At 43.5% G+C, this 16,514-nt stretch overlaps 1 protein-coding gene across 5 annotated transcripts in view; it reads right to left on the bottom strand.

Moving 5' to 3' along the window:
• The window catches only part of CNKSR3 (CNKSR family member 3), an 83,885-nt gene that overhangs the window by 10,781 nt on the left and 56,590 nt on the right, over positions 1–16,514 (bottom strand). For all 5 annotated transcript variants that reach the window (XM_053904344.1, XM_053904341.1, XM_053904342.1 and 2 more), the window contains 5 exons: positions 13,834–14,036; positions 13,252–13,339; positions 8,168–8,209; positions 5,395–5,514; positions 3,102–3,161 (listed from right to left, as the gene is read on the bottom strand). In XM_053904344.1, coding sequence (XP_053760319.1) covers positions 3,102–3,161; positions 5,395–5,514; positions 8,168–8,209; positions 13,252–13,339; positions 13,834–14,012 — 489 coding nt within the window. In that variant the 5' untranslated portion in view covers positions 14,013–14,036. The remainder of the gene's footprint in view (positions 1–3,101; positions 3,162–5,394; positions 5,515–8,167; positions 8,210–13,251; positions 13,340–13,833; positions 14,037–16,514) is intronic.

The raw sequence follows: 16,514 nt of genomic DNA, 5'->3' as shown, positions 1-16,514 counted from the left end.
AACAACCAGCGGTGCCTCACCTGAGAGACCAGCACAGGGGGTACCTCTGGGAGATGGTCTATTTCAAGTCTCTTTCTCTTGAGACACTTAAAGAAAGAAGTGAGTGAGCGTAGGCTCCTTTTTGCTCCTGCGTGTCAGACGCTTAACCCTCAGTTACAGACCAACTTCGCTAAGTCTGATCAGAATCAGTCTAGCCATGGGGCACCTAGGTGGCTGAGTTGGTTAGGCATCCAACTCTTGATTTCGGCTCAGGTCATGATCTCCTGGTTCATGGGAGCGAGCCCGCATCGGACTCTGTGCTGGCAGAGTGGAGCCTGCTTGGGACTCTTCTCCCTCTCTCTCTCTCTGCCCCTCCCCTGCTTGCGCTGTCTTTCAAAATAAATAAATAAATATTAAAAAAAAAAGAAAAAAAAAAGAATCAGTCCAGCCCAGATAATCTTCCTGGCCAGGGATTCATTTAAGGTAATCTTCACTTTATAAAAGATGACCCAGAGGTCAGGAAGTTCCTGTTTATAGATATGCAATCTTAAAAAACAAGCCTAAATGACCTGAAGTGACTTTCCTTCCTCGGGATCCTCACGCATTCATTTCTCAAATGTCTTACCAGGTGACTAAGAGATGTGTTTGGCAGAACACTGGTAAAGAGAGAGCTTGATACCAAAATTCTTCCTGGGGCAGTGGCTCTTGCCTATCTTCACCACGAGCCAGACTACTGAAAAATGATGCTTGTTCTGGTTTTCTGCAGAAGGGTGATGACCCGGAGAAGAATGCATCCATTCTTCAGAGGCTAATCTAATTCTCACCTCATCTCAGAGGTGGGGAATAGAAGTATGGATGGGATCCTGTTAAGACTCCTCTCAAGGTGTTGAACAATATCAAAAAAGAAGTCAAAGAGAATCACTAGATACTGTTAGGCTGACCTTGGAATGATCCTGATTTCTCAGGTAACGTCCCCCCAACCCCCACCCCAAAATGCACCGTAGGCCTAAGATGGTCTGCTGTCATTGCTGCAGCCTGGAGTCCAAGATGGAGAAATAAAGGAAGGCAGTGGGTGATTTCTGTCCACTACCACCCACCATACTAGGCTTCTAAAACATTCTGATTCTGAAGTCACAACAACCTTAAGTGCTAGCTGGAAAGCCGTCCGGGAGCTCTCACTTTCTACTGCCATTTATGTGTAAAATATCCAGCATTTAGGGTGAGATACTCAGAAGCCCTGGAGAAGTGGGCTCTTACCTAACTTCCCACCCTCATCTGCAAGATTTAGCACATTCCATGTACTCTGTGAACACAAGCTGAGTGACTGAAAACAATGAGTGACATTTTCGAATGGACTGCCAGATAGAATAAGTCAAGTTTTCCTTTTTTTCATCTTTAACAAGATGGAAACCACCTGTCTCCAGGATGACTTCTGTTTGATCCTGTATGGGATCGACTACATCCAGGTCAACCCTGAATCTCTCACCCAGTCTTATGAGGCTGGTAGGAATTCTAGGAAATGGATCCTTACATTTGACCTTCCACGTCATTCAAAAGCAGCTTGTTAAGTTGCCAGTCTGTCATTCAACTCTCATCCTTAAAACCAAAGGAAGGGGGGTGGTTTGAAGAGGAGAAATGTGTGCCTTCTGGTAGTAATATGATAGCGAGCTATACGCTGATCCAAGATGAAAACTGCTTTAAGAAGACCGGTAAAGTCTGGAACCACACAGGTCTGGCTGTTAAATAATGCAGTCACTATCAAGTGATAGATGCAAAACTTCAACTCTTTAAAAACTCAAATGACCTTCACCATCCCTCTGAATCCACCCAGCCCCTAAACAATGAAATGAACGGTCCATGAGTATGTTCTTGTTTATGGTTCAGCTGAAATTCGCTAAGTCTCTGACAAGGATGAGGGATGAACTGCGTCACGAGTGATGTGTTTTCTCCTTTGCACCGTCCCTGACCTAAAACTAGAGTTTCCTGTGCTGTTACTGCCGATCGGGTGATGTGCTATAAAAATTCCTACTGCTTGTCAGTGCGTTTTCACCGCCGCTCAACAGAGAATGCTTCAAGATACTACCATCTTCTTACTCACCGTCTGCCAGAACCACACAACTTATTTAAATTTCACTGGCTGCTTTAAGCAATGCCATTTCTTTGCTGCTACAAAAATCAAGCTTGCATCACAAACCCTCATCAAAGACCATGCCATTTTATTTTATCTGAAGATCTAGCAGCTGAAGTTCAAAATGCAACATGTATTTGCACCGGATTAGAAAAGCAGTTACCAAATTTCTTCTATTTTTAGGAATTATTTCCTCTTGTCTTAGTTGATTAAATAGCAGATTAATTTCACAGACACATACTTCTTTCATACAGATCCAGGAAGCTATTCAAACATTTTTAGCTTCATGTCAATGTCACCAAAAACTAGCCATATTGTAAGTTGCAAAAAAGAAAGCATTCAATTAGCTCTACTTTTTACAAATTCAAAATGTTTGAGGGGCTCAAGAAAAACCTTTCATGTAGTAGCATTTCCAAAAGGAAGTTAACAGTGTACAAAGACTCTCACAGTAGAAACAGTCCTGCATTTTCTATTCAAAAGATTAGGGTGCAGGGCAGGGGAACTAAATTTCAATATCATATCAAATACTACAAAACACAACTCTATAAAAAGAATCTACATTGTGCAAACAATCTCGAAATAGTTGCTTTGGTGACGCATATAAATTCCATTAAGCAACAACAAAAAACTGTATTTTACACATACAGCTACCAATTCCAGTTCCTGTAAGAGTGATTTTCAACAACAAAGATATCACTGTTTTTATATTTATGGGTTAACATTTCCAGGGTGCAACAGGAATAATTAACAAGGTTGGGGGGCAAAAACCGGGCAAGGTATGTGAACAACAGCAATAAAAGACAATTTAAATAATAAATTTACAACAGCTGGTGATAAGCAGTGTGCCTAGCAACAGAAATAAACAAAACAGCACCCATACTCTCACTATAGATAATAAAACAGGAGGCACACGTTTAAATGAAAAGTATAGGGACTATGTGTCAAATCTGTTTAAACACACAATGGCTTTTACATTTAACGGATATGCACTTACATTCTCGGTGGTTCCAGTAATCACGTGCAATCCATCATAGGTTGATTTGATGTACATGCCCTAGAGGGAGTCGCAAATATATTCACTCATTACTCCAACATTTAGAAACATGGCCGCCAGGGAGACTTCATCTTATAAAACATTAAAGGCAATCCCTTCAGAACAACACTCATTTTTAAGACTCTGAAACATTGTGAAACAAGATCCACAAGCAGTGAAGGGGAGCTAACAAATGGAAACACTAGTGGAAGAAATCAGAAGCCAGATCTCTTTGGTATGAGAACTTGTGTCCTGGGCCCACAGAATTTTGCCATAACTCTGGGGACTCAGAAGGCATCTTCTCAGACGTGCAGGATGAATGAGGCATTTCAAACAGGGACTGCTCTCTCCTGACCACTTCTTTGTCTGGTGACACAATGTATTCGGATAAATTTGCTATCGGCACTCATTGTGGGGTGACTCACTGAAGCCACCAACAAGCCAGACCAGGATATATGAACAAAGACTATTAAGAAACACCACATAGGGAGTAAACCAGAAACAGGCACGCCTCCATTTGAAGGGAAGCATAAAGACAGATACACTCCTCCCGACAGGCCTGACAGGCAAACTCAGGGGTGAATGCCATATCATGGAGGAAAGATTTCCGCCGTTGGATAGATCACGTACAAAACATTTTTAGGAAACTTTTGTAAGACGAGGGGAAAGAGCAAAATCTCGCAGTCTGGGCCAAGAGTAGTTGCTCACCCTGGTATCAGATTTGCAATAACGTAGATCTTCCTCAGAAATCATCTTGACCCTGGACTTGCCCGGCTCAGCAACTACACCACACTATAATGGGACTCTCGTCAAATGCTGACACTCAACATGCATATTTCTACTTGCTAAGAAAGTGAGCTTGTCGGGGCCCCTGGGTGGCTCAGTCGGTTAAGCGGCCGACTTCAGCTCAGGTCATGATCTCGCGGTCCGTGAGTTCGAGCCCCGCGTTGGGCTCTGTGCTGACAGCTCAGAGCCTGGAGCCTGTTTCGGATTCTGTGTCTCCCTCTCTCTGACCCTTCCCTATTCATGCTCTGTCTCTCTCCGTCTCAAAAATAAATAAACGTTAAAAAAAAAATAAATTAAAAAAAAAAAAAAAAAAGAAAGTGAGCTTGGCGATATCTGGTTGATTGTTGTTTTCCTGAGGAGAGAGACTGCCTTGATATCTCCCCACAGCTACCTACAGACTACTTCATGCTTCCTCCTCCTCCTCTTCCTCATCCTCATCAGTACCTGCACAGCCACCAACTACTGACAGGAACTGTGCCCCAGAAGCTGGCACCTGACACCCATCATCTCATTGAACACCGTCCACAACTCTGTGAGGCAGTAATTATTACTATTCACTTAAGACAGATGAGGAAACTGACCGGTAAAGCCGTTAGGACCCTTGAGGACTTGGATTTAAACCCAGCTCTCTCAGACTCAAAGCCTCTACAAGCTCATCAAGGAGGCTCATGGTTTTTCCACTTAACTTTCAGCAAACTGGGGCACCTGGGTGGCTCAGTTGGCTGGCCATCCGACTTCACCTCAGGTCATGATCTCGCGGTTTCTGAGTTTGAGCCCCACATCGGGCTCTCTGCTGTCAGCACAGAATCAGCTTCGGATCCTCAGTCCTCCCCCCAACTCCTCCCCGGCTCACGCTCACGTGAGCACTCTCTCTCTCTCAAAAATACACAAACATTAAAAAATAAATAAAAATAAATTTTTCGGGAAATTCATCACACGAGATGCATGCTAGGCACTGCAAGATCTGTGATCTAGGAAGCCAGGTATCTACCTATTTGTATGCTGGGGGCCTGTTACTATAATAGGGCTCATACATCATTTATGAAACAGTTCTGAACTTTTTTTAAGAAATCATTTCTTTCAACCACCTCTTCTCACGTTCATCTAAGTGCTAATAGACACTTTCAGAGCAGATGTTGTTTTGTACCCCGAGACCATCTTTCCTTTGTGTAAATGTTTTATACCTCCTCGCACTAAGTCCTAAAAATAAAACTGTTAAAACAATCCCTTCAAGATACGAGAATACAGTTTAAAAACTGTATTTATTTGTATACTTTGAAGACATAAAACCTATCAACAGTTCGAGATGGCAAATTCCTAACTACATAATGGAAGACAATCTAAGTTTAATTCTATTCAGAATTACAGTGAGAGCAATAAAGAATCATTAAAAAAAAAAAACCCCAAACTTTAATAAATGACCATGTGTTCTTATTTGGGAAGAAAACAAGTGTTTCTAGAATCTCACCAGGCCTTCCCCAGGCTTAACGTTTGGCAGGTGAACTTCCTCCAGACACGCACACTGGCTCATAACAGGATCTGTAGCAGATCGTATTGTTTTGTCACAGATGCCATTTAAAACCTTGACCTAGAGTTGGAGAGGCACATAGGAAAGGTTCAATCATTAACCAAGTTTATCTCAGGTGCAGTTTAAAGAAATGCACTTCACCTGCAATCTTCAGCTCTGGTCGGTGATCATTTTAATAATGTTACTTAACGAAGGCATGGCATTGGGACTTCGTATCTGCGATCCGTGGAAACGGTGCCACTTCAGCTTTGTTTAAAGAGTGCAGCTCTTATATGAATTAGGAGCACAGACTGTACAGAAACCCCCGTTTGGCAGTTAAGGACAATCATCTATTCCTAGCCTCTGCATGGTTTTTTCCTGATCGCTCACATTCTATACTATCAAATATTCACCAGGTTAATTTTTTTTTTTTTTTTTTTGCCTGTACCTGCTTTTTTTTGAGTAGGTTTTATTTTAAAAGCAGTTTTAGGTTTCCAGAAAAACGGAGCATAAAGTGCAGAGTTTCTATGTGCTTCCTTCCCACCCCAACACAATTTCCAATACAGTTATAACAGGGTTAATAATAAGATATAAAAACATTGGCCTTAGTGTGGTACATTTGTTACAACCGATGAACCAAAATTGGTACCTTATTATTAACAAAAGTCCGTAGTTGACATTAGGGTTCATTCTTTGCGGTATATAGTTCTGTGGGTTTCAACAAATGCACACCGTCATGTCTCCACCTCTACGGTATCACACAGAACACTTTCACTACCTGAAACCCCCGTTCTATCTATTCATCTCTCCCGCCCTCCCCCACTATGAACCCTTGGCAATCACTGGTCTTTTTACTGACTTTGTGGTTTTTGCCTCTTCCAGAATATCAAATAATTAGAATCATACAACATGTAGCCTTTTCAGACGGGCTTCTTTCACTTGGTGATATGAATTTAAGGTTCTTCCATATCTTTTCATGGCTTTTAGATAATTTCTTTTTACTGCTCAGTAACAGTCTATTGTCTGGATGTTTATCTGGTCACTCACTGGAGGACATCTTGACTGCTTCCAAGTTGCAGAATTAAGGAATAAAGCTGTTGTAACATTCTGTACAGGTTTTTGCGGATACAAGTTTTTAATTCATTGGGTACAACTGCTAGATCGTGGGGTGAGCATATGCTTGGTTTTGTAAGAAACTGCCACAGTGCCTTCCAAGGTGACCGTACCATGTTGTGTTCCCACCAGCAATGACCAAGAGTGCCAACTGCTCCACATCCTTGCCAGCATTTGGTGTTGTCATGTTTTGGAGTTCAGTTATTCTAACAGGTGTGTATAGTATCTCACTGTTGTTTTAATTGGCAATTCCCCTAATGAAACACGATGCTGAACATCTTTCCTATACTGATTTGTCAGCTGCGTACCTTTTTGGTGAGATGTCTGTTCACATCTTTTGCCCACTTTTTATTTTTTATTTTTTTTCAATATATGAAATTTATTGTCAAATTGGTTTCCATACAACACCCAGTGCTCATCCCAAAAGGTGCCTTCCTCAATACCCATCACCCACCCTCCCCTCCCTCCCACCCCTCATCGACCCTCAGTTTGTTCTCAGTTTTTAAGAGTTTTTGCCCACTTTTTAACTGGGTTGTTTCCTCACTGTTGAGTTTAACAGTTCTTTGTATATTTTGGATACAAATCCTTTATCCTTTTAAAACTACTTGCTCCCAGTCTGTGGCTTGTCTTTCCATTCTCTTAGCACTGCATTTCATGGAGCAGAGTTTTCCATTTCAATGAGATCTATCCTATCAGTTTTTCTTTCACGGATTGTGCTTTTGGTACTGGATCTAAAAACTCACCAGCAAACACAAGGTCAACCTAGATTTTTCTCCTGTTATCATCCAGGAGATGCATAGATTTGTATTTTACATTTAGGGGTAACCATCTTTTTAGTAATGGTTCACATTCTCTGACCCCAAACACTGACAACGTAAACTTTTTGAGACATGAAGATCCCCATGAAGTGCTGGTTACGTGTTGTTGTTTCCCCCAGGTTCATCTAACCTTTCAAAATCAAACCACCAAGGAAATCAGGAAATTCCAAAGAGTGATTTTTTTTTCCCCCAAGGGGGAGAATCCAAGAAGTGACACTTCTTACCTTCCCTCAATTTGTTTAGCCTCCTATTTATGGAAAATATATTTATAGCAGTTTCACTGCTAAATTCCTCAACATCAGTAGGAGGAAGGCCTTATCAAAAGGGCCCAGGCTGGCTTATGTCAAAGGGAGGAAGCGATGATGAATGGTTACAAAATGCTCTTTAAACAATCACGGCACATCCCCCTGCCATCAGAAGGGTTTTGCCAAGGATTTTTTTTTTTTTTTTTTTTTTTTTTTTAATCATAACGTTCCTAAAGTGAAATTTACAGATCAGGGTAACCCTCATTAACAGGCTGGCTAGTAATTTAAGTATAATTGTACCTAATGAAATGTTCGGAGGAAACAGAGACCCCCATATACCCAAGTGAAGCACAGGAATTTTCACAGTAGTAATTTTCTTGTTGCTAGATTACTTTTACTCTTCTCTTTCTACCTAAATTAATAGACTCAAATCCCAAAGAGCCAATATTTCAAAGTATATCCTAAAGTCATTAGCCACAGAATATTTACTTGAATTAATGTGAGTCCCATTCGTTTGGGAAAAGGAATTTTACAGTCACTTCTAAAAGGTATACTTACTACGGCTAAAACTTTATCCTCCATTTCTGCTACAAGGCAATCCTAAAGAAGGAAAGAAGAAAAAAGAAAATTGTAAGACAGCTAGAAACTTGGCATGCCCCTCCCCCTGCAGCCCAAACAGCCCTGTATGGGATGAGGAGGGCACGGAGCCGGCACCCAACACCTTCTCAGGCTCTGCTCTCTCCTGACCAAAGAAGCTTATCATCCAAGGAACCCATTTGACCGATTATTTCATCAGAAAACCTATGAAAAACATTGAACTGAAATCCACCCACCATCTATACCGTGCAGAGAGCAAGAAAGCAGAAGTCGAGTCCAAGAAAGAAACCTGACAATGGCTCCCAAATGTGACCCCGTGCTCAGCCAGCACTTGGCCAACAAGTCAGGAATCTTTTAGCTCTGGGCCTGCTTCTATAAGAATAGCTTTCAAATAAAGGCTTGAGTAAATGTAGCCACAGAAGTTTATTTTAAGCAACACTGAGATTAAATCAGATATTTTAGTCCTTAATAAATGAAAAAGGTTCAACAAAACATTCATTAACACACTGCCAAAAAACTGGTCTTGAGGTATGCTATTGATGATGTTAAATAAAGGGCTGGAGTGCAAAGCATTATTTATTCAGCGTAAGAACAAAAGACTCGGAACTGTATGAACCCAGCTGGCTGATTATAGGAGTCACCATTGTCCTGTCTAAAAATGGTCACAGTGAAACCACCAGTGTGAAACTCTCACTGCTAACCTTCACAGTTAACTGGCCTACAGCAAAGGTTTCCCTCTACATGGCAGAGGACATGCAGAGAAAAGGGGGACTGGGGAGCCTGGGTGACTCAGTCAGTTAAGCATCTGACTTTAGCTCAGGTCGTGATCTTGCAGCCCATGGGTTCGAGCCCAGCATCGGGCTCTGTGCTGACAGCTCAGAGCCTAGAGCCTGCTTCGGATTCTGTGTCTCCCTCTCTCTCTTCCCCTCCCCCACTCACACTCTGTCTCTTTGTCTCAAAAATAAACAAACATTAAAAACAAAAAAGAAAAAAAAAGAAAAAAGAAAAAAAGGGGACCAACTGGATTCTTCAGAGTTTATTTTGCACCTTTAAGTATAATCCCAAACTGGAACATCCTAATTATTTCATGTACACGAAAGATATTAATCAACTCTGTTGGAATTGTAAAAGATTTTGACTTCAATCAAAAGTCACTTAAGGTCACTTTTCTGCTACCGCTGAGGAGTGGGGCGGGGGGCAGGAGTTAGAAATGTATGATACTCTACCCTATGATTTTGTAATCAGATTTTTGGTATCTTCTTAAATTAAAAATGTGTTAAACATTAATAGTGACTCTACTGCTTGCAAAGTTTACACTTATCCTCAGGAAAAGAGCATCCAAGTAAGAAAACACTTTAAGAAAGAAACTTAGCGATACATTTTTACATGCGTGAAGCTGATATGAACTCAAACACTACAGGAGCAACAACTTCTGCAAAACAGAATCATTCCAGCTCGAACATGTGCCTTGCACCTTCCATCTTGTCCACAGAGCTAAACCACCAAGTACCATGGATGGGATGTGGATGGCTCATCCCCTGTTAACAGCATCGGAAACACAGAATTTACTAAGTATCCATTTTTAGCGAACAGAACACTTATGCAGTCTTGTGCTAGGAATAAAAGTAATAATGTGTATTTATGGTTTTTCATTACAGATCCCAAAATGATAATCACCCACTGGCAGAGAGCTCCTCTCGGTACTCCACAGCCCACGATTCAAGGTGGATGTGTGACCTCGTGGTTCCTGACACTTGATTCCTTGACAGGTCCAAGAAGCCACCTAGAAAATAGGCTCCCTGTGGCATTGGAACCAATGGGTGAGAGGTGCTCTCCTGCCTCCCCAAAACTGTTCAAGCCAACGTGTGAAAGGGCTCACTTTTTACCTTCCGCAACCGTGAACACGGGTTCCCACAGCCGTTTCTACTGGGAGGAAGCAGCCGCAGGCATGATTTCATGCTTTTTGGCACAAAGGCAATGGAATGGAAAAAAGGCATCCTGAAACCAAATCAACCCTCTGGAGCCAGACGGCGGGGCTGAGCTCCGTCATGTTCCTCGGTCACCTGGCTCGCAGCCTCAGACCAGCCTACCTGGCAGGGACCCAGCCAGGGCAGCTATCGGGTGCTCCTTCCCTCCACTGCTCGTCCTCCTTCTACCTCGTCCCCAGCGGGGTAGCCCTGAGCAACCTGCCCAGCTGCTCCCTGCCTGCACTCCTGTCTCTGCGAGGCGGGCACGATGCAACCTCACTCAGCGGAGAAGCAAACGCGACAACAGACGTCGAGCACGCGGCACACACGTGAGACACAACCAGTGCTCTGCAAATGCTCTCATGGCTTTTTCCTCCTCTGCTTCTGTGGCCACCCAGCTTTCTGTCCAGTCCTCCTGGGCTTTCTAGCGTACTGCTCCCTTCCCCCCGAGTTTTCCCCCAGCGGGACTCGGCACCTGCCACCGTCATCCCATGTCTCACGGCCGCCGCTGCAGTTTTCATGGCCTCGCAGCGCAGAGGACAGACTGATGATGCAGATCCCCACCCCTCCCCCGGAGTCTCCTCGGTCTGACATCGCAGCCCAGAAACTGGAAACTGACGGAAGATCCACCCGTGGACTTGGACAGCACGAGGCGTGCTCACGAGAAGGGCGCAGTCTCCTTCCAGGGGAAAAGGCAGCAACGATTTACGCCTCAACGCAGGAGACCGACACGTTATCCTTCAAGGGAAGGATGCAGACGAAGTGACAAGAAACAGGAGGGGAGATGGCAACCCGTGGAGGAGAGAAAGGAGCGAAAGGACACCCAAAGGTCTCTCCTTGCAGACAGAGACGAAAGGAATAAAGACCCAAGGAGAACACGTTCCTTGTCACCGGAAGAAGGAAGAACACAACTTTCATTCCCGAAACTTCCCAGATAAAAGGAATACACGGAAAAGACAGGTTGCTTCCGGAAAGGTCAACAGACCTCCCGCCGAGAAGTTCTGAAGACGGCACGCCCCCCCCCCCACTCCCCCCCCCCCGACCCCCAACCCCCCCCCCCCGGCTGGGAGGGAGTGTGAGGGCCCCCCCCTTCAGGATGCAGGCGGCACCCTGCAAAAGGCATGGGGCTCGCTCATCGAGTGCATTGCTTCTCATTTGTGTGCACACAAATACACCCCGTGCCAAAGCACACCTGTGTTCTCCAAACGCTAGAGAAAACATATGTTCAAGGAGCTAGCCATCTTTTTCAACCCACGTTCCTAAAACGATATTCCGTGTATAGTGACGCCTTGCCAGTCTTCACCCTTAAGAACTGTTCAAATTTAAATAAGCCACAGAACAAACAAACCAAAAAGGAGCAGCATATTGTGAACTCCCTTTCCTGGAACCATCAAGTCGGTGTCCAGAAAACCAGTACAAGGCATCATTTTTAGATTTCCTACTATATGCTGTCACTTCTTGTGGGCACTGCGCTTTGCATTTAGTCTTCATAGCAAACTTTCGAGGTAGGTGTGGTCATTTTTAGATAAAATATTTCACATTATTTGTATTTAATTTTACACAAATACATAAATGTGGTCACATAATGGTCTTTGTAAATTTTTTAAAAAGTGTTTCTTTTCATCCTTGGGGTTGGGGGCGGGGAGGGCTGGCTCCTAGGCTCTGTCCCCACTTCTCTCCCTGCTAAAGTAACACGACTTTTCCTCCGGACTGGCTACTGAACTTACTCCCTTGTACACAGGTTCTTGGATAGCGTGTGTGTTACGAACATGTGTCTTCCTACGTTTTCGTATTTTGGGGGGAGTGGGGGGGTCACCATTTGTCTTTATATTCCACTTTTTTTCCTTCTTTTCTCGTTCAACAATAACTTGTAGAAACCTTACCAAATCATCTGGTGAAGTAAATATTAGGATTCCCATTTTACAGACAAAAAAAAAAAAAAAAAAAGAGTGAGGCTCTTAAGTTTTAAGCAACTTGTCTGAGGCCCCAGGGCTAAGCAGTGGTAGAGGCAGGATTAGAACCTGTGGTGGTCTCTATGAAGCATGAGCACCAAAGGGAAAACAAAAACAATACCTCACATGTCCCTTAAGTTTGGGTTAAATTTCTCCTGATACATGAAAGATTTGCATCGGCTTCTTTGTCAAAAGCATTATCTCATTTGTTTAAAAACGCATTTAAAAAAATTTTAAAAACCACTTATCATGTGCCAGGTGAGCTGAGGCCCACAGAAGCAGGGGCAAGTGTGGTGAGACTGCTCGGTGGACAGGACACCCTGCTCCTGATGTGAACAGATCAGGATCTGTAACTCCCACCAAGAGATGTTTTTTCTATCATCAGTTCCCAACAGTCAACAATGACTACCAAGGGGCTGGGGTGGCTCAGCCGGTTAAGCGTCTGACATGTAGTTTCGGGTCAGGTCGTGATCTCAGGGTTCATGAGTTCGAGCTCGATGCAGGGCTCTGTGCTGACAGTGTGGAGCCTGCATGGGATTCTCTCTCTCCCTCTCTCTCTATGCCTCCCCTGCTCATACTCTCTCTCTCTCAAAATAAATAAGTAAACTTAAAAAAAAAAAAAAAATGACTACCAGGAAAACACCCCAAGATGACGTAATAGGCCCATTCCATCAGGACAAGCACAGAGTCATGCTGGTCAGATTCCTCAAATGTCACCGTTGCAACGGAGGGTCTCTCCAGCCACATATCCATAACTGTATCCACCTCATCCTTCCGGGGCCCTTCCCTCAGCATTTCTTAACTTCACGTGACTTAGTTGCTCTGGAGTTTCTATGAAAAAAATTAAGTGCTCTAACAGTTTAGAGAAAGTACGGGCCTATTAGCTCAACTATTTTAAAACAGAAAAAGGTAATCTTTGACGTAAAAGCCACTGCTCATTGTTCAGAAACCTTCGGCACTAATGCATCTAATGGAAAGCCCTTCATCTCTCCCCAGGTCAGATGGGAAAAAATTGCAAGAAACAGAAAGAGCGAAAAAGGCACTTCATGCCTGCATGTGAGCCCTCTGAAGAAGAGGACAAGGGTAAAGGGAGGAAACAGTGTTAAAAAAGCAACGACATACTGACCTTCTGGACTGTAGTGGTCAGGTCTAAGCAGAGCTGAATGATCTTGTTCTTCGTTACCGAGAAATCGGTGATCCCTGTAAATGGAGCCCTGGAAAGCAACAAGCATTCTTTTAAAAAGGGGGGTGGGGACACTGGGATCCCACGTTGCAGGCTGACAAGCAGAGCTGGTTTAAAGGACTCGTTATGCAATGGTTTCCTCTCCCGTTAACACACAAAACAGGAATCTGAACAGAAGAGCCGCGGGAGTGCTAGATAAAAACACATTAGAAAATGAGCCAAGAGAATTCACGTCCCTTCAGAAGTCAACTAACGGCCTTCAGACCAACGAAATAATCATGAGCGTTTAACGGCAGCGAAAACACCTTTGGCACGGGGGTTCCACTCTTCCCCAAGTGGACCTTAATTTGGTCCTGCCACTCGTCTGTTCAGTAGCTTCCAAAGGGACCCTAAAATCCCGCCATGATCCAGAAGTCCTGGAGAGGCCCAATGGAAGGGAAATGAAGAGGCTCATTTTCCTAAGACAGGCGTGTGTGCAGCTTGGGGCCTCCTCTGATGGGACAGTGGAGTACACGCGTAACCTACCGGTCCAGCCAAGCTAACAAGGCCTTAGCAGCACCGATTAGCTCTACCACAGAGGTCAGGAGTTCGTTGGGGGGCTTGTGGGAAGTGTCCCCATCGTAAGCCGGACTTTTCCGCCTGCTACTTATGTAATTCTGTAAGTTGTGCGAAGATGCTCGCAGTTTCAGAACCAAGTTCTTCATATTATCGGTTTCAAGGCCGTAATTCTGTGGAAAATAAAATCAAAGGGAAGAATTCAAAACAATCAGCAATGTCCAATCTCTATTAGGAACTCAAAAGCCCACTGAGCAACTTGAATAACTCCTACAATAGCCACAAAATCCTCCTTATTTACCCACAGTGCGGACCTCACCCACTCGCAGGCACACTGGCCTCCTCTCTGTTCCTCCTTCAGCTTCCTCCCACCTCAGGGAGTTGACTCTCGCCAGCTTCCCTTGTCAAAATGCTCCTCCCACAAATCTTTGCAAGAATAGCTCTTGCTTATATTTACATACTAGCCCAAATGTTCCCTCCTCTTGGAGGCTTCCTTGACCACGTAGAGCAGTTTCTCAGCCTGAGCCCTACTGACATTTAAAGCCCAGTAGTCTCTGTTCTGGTTGGGGTGAGAGGGCGAGGGAGGATTCTGGTACATGGCAAGAGGCTCGGTGGCACCGCTGGCCTCTCTCGACTCGTTAGCCGTCAGCAGCACACTCCCCCTGGCTGTGACGACCGAACACGTCTCCAGACCTTGCCAAACGCCCCCTCAGGTCACTCTCTAGCACATCACCTATCTGCCACCTCCCTGAACCACCATGGTTGGCAGGAACCATCTTCCTCCATGGGGCACAAACTGTGAGACAGGGCGAGTTCTGCGTATGGTTCACCCGTATCTGCAGCACAGCAGACAATTTCCATCAGGTGAGATGCACTTGCCCAGAAACAGAGCAGCACTGACTAAATGTCAGTTCACCGGAAATGTAATTTCTGTCCCTTGAGTTCCTAACCTGTGTTCTTTCTGGACGATGTTCATCTTACTCAGGTGCTTTGAAAAAAATGAATTTCACGTGACAGGTAAAGAACAAATCCCAGAGGATGACACATAAATCTGAGATGACTCTGGGGAGGGGACGGATGAACTTCTGTATTGAACTGCACGTCCACGTCCCAAGTTGGTGTTTCGTTATTTTCACAAAAAAAATAAAGATATTTCTGGGGCGTACTACACAGTTTCAATAGCATCCCAAAAGAAGACCGTGGTACCATTTAAAAGCCGGGAATGATACGACCAACGTTACTGAACACTTACTCTACACCAGGGATTGAACTAAGGGCTCAACAAGTATTATCTCCGGTAAATAACACGTGAAGGTGGAAATGATAGTATCTCTATTTTACAGGTGAGGGAATAGAAGCACGGAGTCATCGAATGTATTAATCTGTGGAGAGGTGGGATTCCAATCAAGGTAGTCAACAGGGAGGGCACAAGGTTTGGATCACCATGGGGCATGTTTCCATTTCACCCTCCCTGCCCAAGGCAGGGCAGAAGGAGAAGACAGAAAATAGGCTGGATAAAGACGAGCAAAAGAAAAGCAGCCAGCGGCCCTGGATTCTACACAAACTAACAACATGCTTACCTCCCCCCAAATTCTATCCTGACCTGCTCCACCCCTGATGTTCAAAGAAATGTTTGCATGGTAATGAAAGTCCCAAGTAATTTCTGGTGACGGTGACTCTAAGACACCGTAGTGGGGTTTTCACTGCAGTTAATTGTTCATGAAGCTTAAATTTATGTTGCTTCCTCTAGTACAATAAAAAGTGCTTTTTAAAAAAATTTAGATAGGAATTTTGAAAAGAGTGGAATACAATAAAAAAGTAGGCTAAGAAAATAAAAATCCTTCCCAGATCCACGAACTGGAAGCTGTCTTTTGTAAACCTTAAAATTTTCATAATAAATTCATAATTTTATGAAATAAAATTTCAAAATAAAAGTGTTTTGTATTAAACGGCAATGTTCTATTTAACTCTTACATTCTTCATTTTTTTCTGTCATTTTCTACAGGCTAAAATATGACATTATCCTTCAACACAGAAGACAAAACTACAAAGATGGATTTTCATCATGCTTTTTCAATTCAGAGAATCAAAGACTCACAAGTGAATGGATAAAGAGCCACATGACAAGCTTGTTTTGAAGCACTTGTGACTGATTAAAGGGAACTATCCCCTCATTCAGTCAATTACTCAGCCTGCCAACTTCTATCAAGAGTTCTGAACTAAAGCAAGAGAGTCAGCTTTCTATAATCGACGTCACCAAAAATTAGTGGAACTCTTATTACCGTACACAACATTTACTTCTTGAATTCAAAGCGGACTAAACGCATTTTAGTGTTGCAAGAAGTTTTAAACCTCAATCTCCTACAAACCTACCCCTTTTAATATTAAAACAAAGGGGAAGTGTCGCTTCTTGTTAACTGGTTCTTTTCATTTCCACTCAAGGTGCTCTGATTCTGTTTTCCCACCCAAAACAAATCATAGGACTAGAAGGATAGATAGATAGATAGATAGATAGATAGATAGATAGATAGATAGATGCAGCTATAATGGAGTACAATTTTAACAAGATAGAGGGAAGAAGCAAAGAAGAAGGAAAATACCTTCCCTTTCCACTCCATTCCACAATAAGAAGAGAACAAGAAACTGATTAC

The sequence above is a fragment of the Panthera pardus genome, unplaced genomic scaffold (genome assembly GCF_024362965.1).
Source record: "Panthera pardus isolate Hobbes unplaced genomic scaffold, ASM2436296v1 HiC_scaffold_17, whole genome shotgun sequence".
Lineage (NCBI taxonomy): Eukaryota > Metazoa > Chordata > Mammalia > Carnivora > Felidae > Panthera > Panthera pardus.
This window is presented reverse-complemented; position numbering and strand designations above follow the sequence as displayed.